At 48.5% G+C, this 10,141-nt stretch overlaps 1 protein-coding gene across 1 annotated transcript in view; it reads left to right on the top strand.

The window, feature by feature from the left end:
* Positions 1 to 6,048, top strand: part of LOC121834992 (protein Wnt-4-like) — a 116,099-nt gene extending 110,051 nt beyond the window's left edge. The window contains exons 4-5 of the mRNA XM_042288819.1: positions 1,000 to 1,292; positions 3,248 to 6,048. Coding sequence (XP_042144753.1) covers positions 1,000 to 1,292; positions 3,248 to 3,449 — 495 coding nt within the window. The 3' untranslated portion in view covers positions 3,450 to 6,048. The remainder of the gene's footprint in view (positions 1 to 999; positions 1,293 to 3,247) is intronic.
* The last annotated feature ends 4,093 nt before the right edge of the window (positions 6,049 to 10,141 follow it).

The following is a 10,141-nucleotide window of genomic DNA, read 5'->3' on the forward strand; positions in this document are numbered from 1 at the left end:
GTGCCTTCTAAACCGTCTAAACGGGGAATTATCTCGGTTGGTAATGGAGCAATCCAAAAGCGCTCCGGACTCCAGGCCTTTAAAGGGGTACTCCACAGGTTTTTTCATTGTCTCCGATTTGCTTGAAATTTTGCTAAACTAACCAACAAACATCGCGAAAATAGTATCCCAAATATCAAAATATTGTTTTTTCGCGAAGTTATCGAATTTACAGTTTTGGTCCTCACCGTGTTTTTCAAGCTCGAAGTCTCTACTGGCAACAATGAAAAAGTAACGTCAGTGGAAGGCAAGGGTTCACTCTTTGGGGTGTAGATTTTGTTTTAAACTAATTCGAAGCAGTTTCATGGTGTCAAATGAATGCTTGGGAAGCTCGCTGCAGTACCCGCGCTCCAGCACGGAGCAAATGATTGGCATCTTCTATTTTTAGACTGCTCGCCCGACTGGCAAGCTTGCATTCCACTGACGTCACGGCACTGAAAAGGGCGCGTATATTTGAACGTTGGCTTCTGCATCATTTTCATTTGCGATTTCACAATACCTATTATGAATTTCGCGATTCTAAATAGCATACCGGAGAGAGTGAAGGTCGGGGAGTCAGAAAATATAGATAGTTGAGGTAGCTCAAAAAATCGGTGGAGTACCCCTTTAATGCGGTAGAAGCGAGCAAGCGTTCGCACGCCCAAGAAGATAGCAACCCAAAAAGAGCTCCGAATCCATCCAGGAAATCCTTGTAAGTTTCGTTTAAAATTCGAGACATACTAATGCTCGAAAAAGTGACGGGAGGATATGAATCGTCCAACTAGAAAGACATTAAAATGTCTGCACCAATGCGAGTAGCCGGGAGTGTGTCCGGGGGAAGGGGGGGAGGAGGGAAAAGGGGGGGGGGGGGGGGGCGTAGCTTTGCCGAAATGCTTCCAACTGTTGTCGTGCTTTAAAAAACAGTTTGTGACGACCAAACTTATTCGCGTATACCGTTCCGCGTGTCCGCACTCTGCGCAGGCCCTGCGCAAGAGCATGGAGACGGTGTGCAAGTGCCACGGGGTGTCCGGCTCGTGCTCGGTGCGCGTGTGCTGGCGGCGGCTCAAGCCGTTCCGCGCCGTCGGCGACGCCCTGTCGGTCAAGTTCGACGGGGCCACGCACGTGCACATGACGCGGGCCGGGGCTGCCAAGTCCGGCAGCTCGAGGAAGAGGCGGCCTCGCCTCCGGCCCGTGCTCAGGGACGTCAAGAAGCCCGGCAAGAAGGACCTGGTCTACCTCGAGGAGTCGCCGGACTACTGCACCAGGAACGAAACGTGAGTCCGAGGATATGTATGCCATGGGATGAATACTGAACACTCTCAGACTCACAGCCGAGTCCACGCACGCAGTGAATACCATAGATAAAGACCATACGGGAGGAACACTGGACAAGCTCAGTCACGCTGCCCCTACATCATACAAAAGACAAGGTGTTTGCTGCGGCCATGGAGGTCGGAATCTTCTGGAGGCGACGCTGTGGAGAGGGACACGCCCCCAATAATGAGCTAAACCAAGAGACGTTATTGGAAGAAACGGAGTTGTTCGTCCAATAGCGTCCCTTGGTGGTGATCATCGTTGGGGGCGTGTCCCTCTCCACAGCGCCATATATCGACTCCAAAAGCTTCCGACCTCCATGGCTGCAGACAGTTTTTGTATCCCGACAAGACTGTCATACGAAGAAGAAACACGCTTCAGACAATGTCTGCATGCTGGCAGCCGCAGCTTTAGCCTGCGCACGACGCGAGAAATGGTGAGAAACACCACTGACGCATGGCGCTATATATCTTATACAGCGAAGATTTTATTTATGGTATTTTAACCACAAACTGGAGATTTGATCTATGACATTTAAACCATAATCATAAAAAAAAATTGAAACTAGAAAAAAAAATACTTTGTTGAGGGTTAAGAAAAGCAGGACAAGCTCATCTCTAAAAGCCCTCCACTTTAGCTGAGAAAATGCTGGAGAGGAGGCAAATGGACCGGACCTGCCTGCCCTGTCGCTTTCTCTCCAGCGTTGGCTCTGCTAAAGTGGAAAAAGGGGGTGGGGAGGGGGCTTTATGGGGGAAGCTTGACCTGTTTCAGTGTTTCTCTTTTATCGTCTCCCGACGAAATCACCCCTTTGGAGACCTGGGCAATCTTAACAATAAATACCGCGCTCGTTCACTAATGCCCGTGTCCCACTAGGGCGACAGACAGAAACAAAAGACAGCGACAAGCCTCAAACCCATGCAGCATGCTCGCGATGGTACCCTTGTCAGGCGTTTAGTCGTTCGGTGCTCGTGAAGTAAGCACGAGCGATTGCAAGCTTGCCTAAGATACCAGCGCGTGCATGACGCTCGTGTCTGGACATAGCCTCCTTTATTCTAGTGCCACTAAATAAGCTACGCTTCAGAGTAACGACACTCAGCCATATTGTGTCTTAAAATCATGGTTGTCAGTTATCTGAAGCTTTATCTGAAATCACAGGCAAGGCTTTTGCGCCCTCCACAACCGTTTAAACAGTTCGTGACAGAGCAAAGCAATATTGCCTTCCCTTCCTAACAGCGAATCTAACCCTGAGGAAGTCGATCTTTTGAATAATGACGATCGGCAGTTGCGTCTGCTCGGCATACGAGCCAAAATGGCGGCGCCCACAACAATGCTGAGGAACGGAGTGCCGATACTCTAAGCGCAGCTCATTTAGTGGCTCTACTTTATTCTACAAAGCCACTGAAATCGCAGAAGGCTCTGGTTTGAGGCTTGTCGCTGTCATTTGTTTCTGTCTGTCGCTCTAGTGGGACGCAGGAATTACAGGGACAAGAACATCCTTTATATACCACTTCAACTGAATGGGCCGGTCTAGGGGAGAAGGATGTTTTATACAGTTGACGAGGCCACGGCACATCTACAAGATCAATAATACAAAAATTAACGAAAGTAGAAAGGAAAAACACATGCACACTGTGCACTTTTATAGTGTCTCTCGTGTACTTTTTGTTGAGCAAAATATTATACATTCCAAAAGATAAGGTATTAGCCCAGGAACAGATTATAAGTGTGCTTGACAAATTTGGTGAATTCAGAGTCTGCCACTGAAGGTCATCTCATTTTGTGGCCCTGTTGTGACGCTTAATTGTGAAAAAGGCTGTTGGCACGGTTCGCTGGACGTCTCTGCGGCAAGTGTTTCTCGGTGGTCACTCTGCTAGAACGAGGCCCAAAGCAACGTCCTGTGTCTCTTTCTTTTCAGGCTAGCGGTTCTGGGAACGATGGGCAGGGCGTGCAACAACACGAGTTACGGCATGGACGGATGTCGCCTGCTCTGCTGCGGTCGCGGCTACCAGACCGTCGTGCGGGAAGTGGACGAGAAGTGCCACTGCAAGTTCGTCTGGTGCTGCAAGGTGCAGTGTCAGACCTGCAGAGTCACCAAGGAAGAGCACTTCTGCAAGTGAAGACGGGGCAGAACGTTCTTGACTGTTCAACCGGTGGGTTTATTTTATGCGGAGACCCGCTGGGCCGGGTTCACGATGAGCAAACGACTGTCCCTGTGAGAGTCGGGCGAACACAGTTAGGGGGCGCAGCTTGAAGAGGAAGGGAAGCTACGCGTACTAAGAGTACCGAGAAGAAGAGACAGGTTAGTGGCCAGCTGGACCAAATGAGACATTTTATCGTACGAGTCACTTTCGTCCCTACTAGAATGGATGTGCAATTGGCAGAACAATTAGGTCATTTAAAAAAAAAACATAAGCTACCAGGATTCAATATTTGTGTGTTTCCAAGGTACCCCATCAGGTCATTTTCTCGTAAACTTTTATTCCTGATGCTCAGTTGAGTTATTGAACTAAAGATTCGCAACAAGCAGGCTTTCAGTGATTACTGGTTCAAAAATATTAAGCTTCAAGAACTCGTAAAACGTCCCAGTACATAAAGAACAGCATTACTAATGATGTTACCTACGCGAGTAGTCGTTACGGTGTCTGAGTAGGGAAACGTGCCACGCTGAACGGTCAACGAATGATCGTCAACATTCCAAAGTGGGTTCGGATCCGATATGCGCTGAAAAGTTTGTGCAAAAACACTTGGGCCACAAGAAGCTATTGCGAGGAGTAGTTTCAGAATGATTTCACCCGTCTAAGAGACGCCATAGTCATTGTGTACAGAGACGACGAGGTTGAGAAGTACGGTGAGCCTCGCGACCACCCATCGCAAGAGGATACCAGGCAACGAGGACAGATGGTCACACAGACGCCAGACGAACAATGTGCTGTAATCCTCAGTCTCAGCATGCCAGCGCCGGCAAGTCGACGCACGGAACACCTGTGGTCATCGGACGAGTTCGCAAAATCCTTGCTGTCAGCAGAGCGCAACGGGTGTTGGAGTGTGCGGAGCCCTGAGCCGTGCCACGGACCTCTTCGGCAATGTGTTGTGTACATAGTAAGTTTTTTTTTTTTTTTTTTTTTTTTTTTTTGCCCGCAACCTTAAAGCAGAAGAAGCAACAATAACGCGAGGCAGAGAGACGTTCGCAGTGAGGACACTGCTGATCGATAAGTCCGCAAACAAAGCCACCAAGTGATTCAGAACACACCTTCGTTTATCGATGAGAAAGCGGAAGTAGGCGTAAGAAAAGACATTCCCAGTGAACTTTGCACTTTTTTTTTCTTTTTTTCTCTTGTTTGTGTCCCGCGTGGTCGTCGATATCTTGAGGCAGCACGGAAACGACAGCGTCGCCTCTTGTTTTGATAGGTCTACGTTTCGTCACCTGGCAACGGCTTCTGCAAGCGTGGATGCTTGGGGTCGTCTGCAATTGTGTCGGGGCAATATTTCCCAGGGAAATCATAAACTGCAGGGTTTCTTTTTTTTTAAAGATTTTTTACTAACTGTTGGTGTATTGGTTGCTATTCGCAAAGCGAGATTCACACACTTTTTGTGAGCGTGTCACTATTCATCCCCAACTAGTTCTGAAAGAGCAAACTGTCGCTGCTTTACTGTCTTTACTTCAAGGGAAGAAAAAAAAAAAACTTTGACATTGATACGATCGCACTGGTAGGTATACTGAAGTAGCGTTAACAATAAGAACGGAATGGAAATTCATCCTCGATATAGTTTACTTTTGAGTCCTGAGCGATCCTCGTGTAAACAGAAAAGCTATTTTTCTTTATTTATTTCTCCTTTGGCGTCATTTCCACTTGGGGTTTCATACTCATACAATAACTGCGCGAAAATCACGCCTGAGCTGGGCTGTTTTAAGTAGGTGACTGCAGTTTTCTTCTTTATTTTTTTATTTTTTTATTCTAAAGCCCAGAAACAGAGGATCTGAAGCAAGTTTTTAAAAAGCTGCAAGGAAACTATTTTATTTGTGACCGTAGAAAAAAAGAACAGCAGTAGTTTCAGTTTGAGCCTGTGTAGCGAGGCAGGCAGCTGTGTCATCGTCCACCCTGCAAACCTAGGCAGCGCCATTTTGAATTACGCTTCCCTATTAAAAAGAAAAACCATATTCACCCATACGATCGATATCGCCCATTACCATTATAAGACAACCACATGACATATATGCATTTTTTCTAGACGAAAAACGGACAGGTAAGTTCGATGATTGACCACGGTTGTCTCTCAAACTTTTCCTGTCTGATGGCACATACATGGTGTTGTTTTCTTCCGTCTGCTTTTAATAGATTTACAATCAGCAATATTTTAATGGAATAGATGCGGCGCACAGCACCGACAATATTTATTTAATGATTATAATATGTGTATAAGGTAAGGCAGATTGTATTAAAACCGTTAAAATCGTGAATTCCGCCCATGAAACTACATAATTGTCAGGCTTTTTTTTTTCTTCAGATGGGTCCTTCGTTTGGTATTTGGGATATGGGTCGTATGGGTGCATATTGTTTTCTGTTTCGTTTTTAGTAGGGTTGCCCTTCTCGACGGCTGGGGTGAACCCCCGGCCGTGTTCCAAAACGTAATCTAGGAGCTACGACTCTCAGTTGTTTCATCTACAACCGACATGCCACCCACCGAGGTTTAATAAAGTTCGCACAGCACGTCGTATACGGTAGTGTCCGAAGTTTGGCTCTTTTTCTTTCAGCCTGGCAACATGAGCAGACGACGCTCTCGCTCGCTCGGATTGGCGAGAGACAGGGGCAGACAGCCTTTGCTTCTACCCACTAATCCTTCCAATCAGAGCACGGCGCCCTGACGTCACCGCAAGGTCTCATTTCCTTCTCTCCCTCTGTTTTTCTCCGCATAATCAACGACAGGGTGAGGAAGGCAGGAAGCCTCTTCCCGATACCCGGCCTTCAACGCGCGCATTGCGCGAGTGCGTGCAAAAGTCAAGAGCGTGCCGTAATCAGTTTCTAGAACGGCGGAACTACTGCGCGTGCTCGATGGCCGCCTGTTAAGCCAAATTATAGCCTTCTATATACTGACAAAGTCTGGCAGATCGCCACGAGAAGCGACCGCCGAAATGGAAAAGGTGGAGCGGCAGACAACGGATGAGAGGAGAGCCACGTGACTGGCGCCCCGCTGCGGCGAGACGGCGAAACACACTTCTCCTGAGCGAAGAAGTGTGTTTCGGGTCCTCGCCGCTGCAAAAGCTGTGCGCTGACGTCCAGGTTCCCCAAGAAATGGCTCTTTGATGCTCTGCGCTACCAGACCCTCGCGCTCCAAATCTGCGACCCGGCACTCTGTGGCTCCGTCGTCAAACTGCCAGGTTTTGTGAGTATAGAGGAGGCAATGGCCCAATAGAGAGTATTCACTGGACGCCATATTTGTGGGTGCTGTTTAGAGCGCATGCTCAGAATCAGCTCACATCAGTAGGCTGCTACGACCGGCACTGTTGATGGTGCGGAATGCAGGTTGCAAAAGAACTGTGGAAGCTCGCTCTCAGCACGCGCTCAGCATTCGTGCTCACAGCTATGGCCGCGAGTGAATACTCCCTATAAACTTTTCGCCGAATTACCCAAGCATCCGAAATAATGTTGGCAACGCAGGAACACGCGCTGCGCGTGCTGGCGTCTTCAGCTCGAACTTTTCCAATGCAAAAAGCTAAAACCAAATGGCACTTCGCACGCGCGTTCCGCGGACGCTTTATTGTGTTTATTTACTTCGAATATTTTCTATAGAGAAGGCGAGCATGTGCAGCGCGTGTACCTATGTTTTCAAGATTCTCTTTGATGCTTCAGTAATTTAGTGAAAGGTCTATGGGCGACGTGAGCGATCGAAAGCGTCGCAGCGGTCGGCCTGGATTGGTCGAATGCTGACTATGACGTCGGCAAAGGATTTCGCATCGACGGAAATAAGAGTAATCCTTATAAGTGCTTCAATTTTGACAATGCTGGCAATGTTAGTTTTAGAGCGCAGTGATTTCAAGCTTCTACCATGCTAATCACAAGCACCATCAAACTTGTTGTGCACAAAGTAATGACGTCAGGAGAACGAACCATAGGAGGGCGCCACCAAAACGATTGCAAGCAGAGCACCTGTGAGGGGCCGTGATTCATCTCACAAATGTTTACAGTAAAGACAGAGGCACACTAGCTCAACAGATTGTTTTCTTTTGTGCGAAAACTCGTGCGTGCGAGGCACTTTCTAAAGCCACGCTCTCGTGTCCATGCCTATGTCTGCACTGCAGGTGTTTAGTCCCACTAGAGTGACAAACAGAAACAACCGACACCGACAAGCCTAAAGCACGTGCATTGTGTACGCGAACTTGGTGGGCTTGCAATCACTATACTCCGTTTGACCTTATGTCGTACTGCAGCGAAGGCTAGAAGCGCGAGCTCATAGCGTTGGCAGCTGCCCTTGGTGCACGAGAGCTTGTGCCGCCGAGATGTGCCCTAGAGCAAAGAGCTCGCGCTTGTAGCCTGTCCTGCGGTACAACCACGGTGGGTACAACACAAGGTGAAACAGAGTATAGTGCTTACTTCAAGAGAAACTGCGAGCTAAGGTAAGTTCGGGCATTGGTATGTACACTCGGGCATTAGTAGGTATTAGCCCCGTGCGCGACCGAAAGCGTCGCTGTGGTCGGCCGTCCACGATCGGCCGAACGCTGATAATGACGTAGAAAAGGGGATTTATCATCGACGGAAATAAAAGGAATGAAAGAACTTTAATTTTGACGGTGTTGGCAGTGTTGCTTTGAGAGCGCAATGATTTCAGGCTTCCACCATGCTATTTACAAACACCATCGGACTTGTTGTTTGCAAGGTAATGACGTCACAAGCGGGAACCATAGGAGGGCGCCACCAAAACATCTCGCCGCTAATTTGGTGGAAGCCTGAAATCATTGCGCTCTCAAAGCAACACTGCCAACACCGTCGGAATTAAAGTTCTTTCATTCCTCTTATTTCCGTCGATGGTTTACCCTTTCCGACGTCATAGTCAGCTTTTGGGCCAATCGTGAAGGCCGACCACTGCGACGCTTTCGGTCGCGCACGTCGCCAATACAGTGCCAGTGTGCTCGTCTCTACTTTTTGCAACAGTCTGTTGCTTTCGATGGTGTTACGGCAGGCTGCCGAGTTCACGAAACATCAAGCACATGATTATATTGTAAATTATGCAAAGCTGCGAGCGAGCTGGACAAGAATGACGATAATCTCTGGAAAAGGTGAACAAGAGGGGTAACAAGAGAAGAGGACCAGGCGGATTTTTTAGGTCGTGCACCAGTCATCTGTGTTTGGAGATTTGCGTTTGTCCTTTACCCGCTTTGTTTCCCTTCTCCAGGGATTATTCTTGTCCAGCTCGCTTGCACCTTTGCATTAATCGCATTATAATCATAAGCTTAAAATGCAGACCGTTCACTCTTGTTGTCAGACTGGTGGCAGCTGATAAAAGCCGTTTGCTCTACTGACGTCTCACTCCTGGTTAGCTTATGGCCTATTCGTCTGGGGCACACCGCACCCGTCCAGTGCAGTAAACTCTTTCCACTTTAGTACACGAAAGGCTGGCAGGCAGAGAAGGAAGCTCCCCTCTCCCCTCTAGCCTTCCGTGTACCACGAACCGCACCGCACCAGTGCGATGCGGGTCCAGACGAGTTGGCCATTAGTTGGTAGAGCGCTCCACTGGAAATGGAGAGGTCCCTGGTTCGATACCAGGACCAGGCGGATTTTTTTGGCCGCGCACCAGACCTAGTTGTGTTTGAAGATTTGTGTTCGTCCTTTGTCCCCCTTGTTCCCCTTCTCCACGGATTACTATCATCATTCTTGTCCAGCTCGCTTGCACCTTTGCATTACGACATATGGCGTCCAGTGAATACCCCGTATACTTTGGTTCATACTTAGTGTACAATGCTGTCAAGGGTGCTGGCGTAAGAATGGCCTTTGACCACACATATCGTTTGCACGCGTCCTCGCGCAAACGAAACCGGAGATGAAGCCACGCTCTCGTGCTAGTAACTTTGACAGCGCTGTACAGATCGCGACACTGTTAGCGCGAACACGACACCGGCGCATTTTCGCATTGTACTTCTAAATAGTATTAGCGAGCACGAAATTTTACTGCTTACATTATAGAAGTAAATGAGCTCTTTCCGCAGCAATAATAACTCGGATGACATCCCTTGGTTTCGAAAAGAAAAACTGGAAAAAACCGGCGATCGCTTGTTCGCGCTAACAGTGTCACGCTCTGTACATTAAGTATGAAACGAAGTGTAATGGCCACTCATACAGAAGCGTTTGACTACGCCTGATCATAGACGATTGCAAGTATGGAGGCCATACTGTGCGTGCGGGTAGCATTGGCAAGCTCGCAATTGCGCGTGCTTGCCCACACGAGCAGGAACATGGCGGCCGCGGCCACCGCCATGTCCCTGCCCGTGCGGAAGAGCCCGTGCAATTTCAGTTCTTACCAAAGCTATGTACACGCGCGAGCTGCACATGCTCGCATTCGCGAGGCACCCGTCGGTGCGGCGTGCTTGCAATTGTATCTAAGTCGCAGGGGCTACTTTGCTGTAAACGTTGCGCAGTGACGGAAACAGCGTTTGACCATTTTGGATCAGGTTCTGTAGCCGGCCAAAAATCTTTGGTCTGGAGCTGCCACTGACGTTACGGATGCCAAAATTTGTTACCGCATCGTTAAACGAGTCTACCTTTCATATTAGGGAGTTATAGTATGTCGTTTTTCCTCCTCCGCTGCGGTATCCGCA

This window comes from Ixodes scapularis, unplaced genomic scaffold (assembly GCF_016920785.2).
Source record: "Ixodes scapularis isolate PalLabHiFi unplaced genomic scaffold, ASM1692078v2 PGA_scaffold11__112_contigs__length_91849675, whole genome shotgun sequence".
In the NCBI taxonomy this organism is placed as follows: Eukaryota; Metazoa; Arthropoda; class Arachnida; order Ixodida; family Ixodidae; genus Ixodes; species Ixodes scapularis.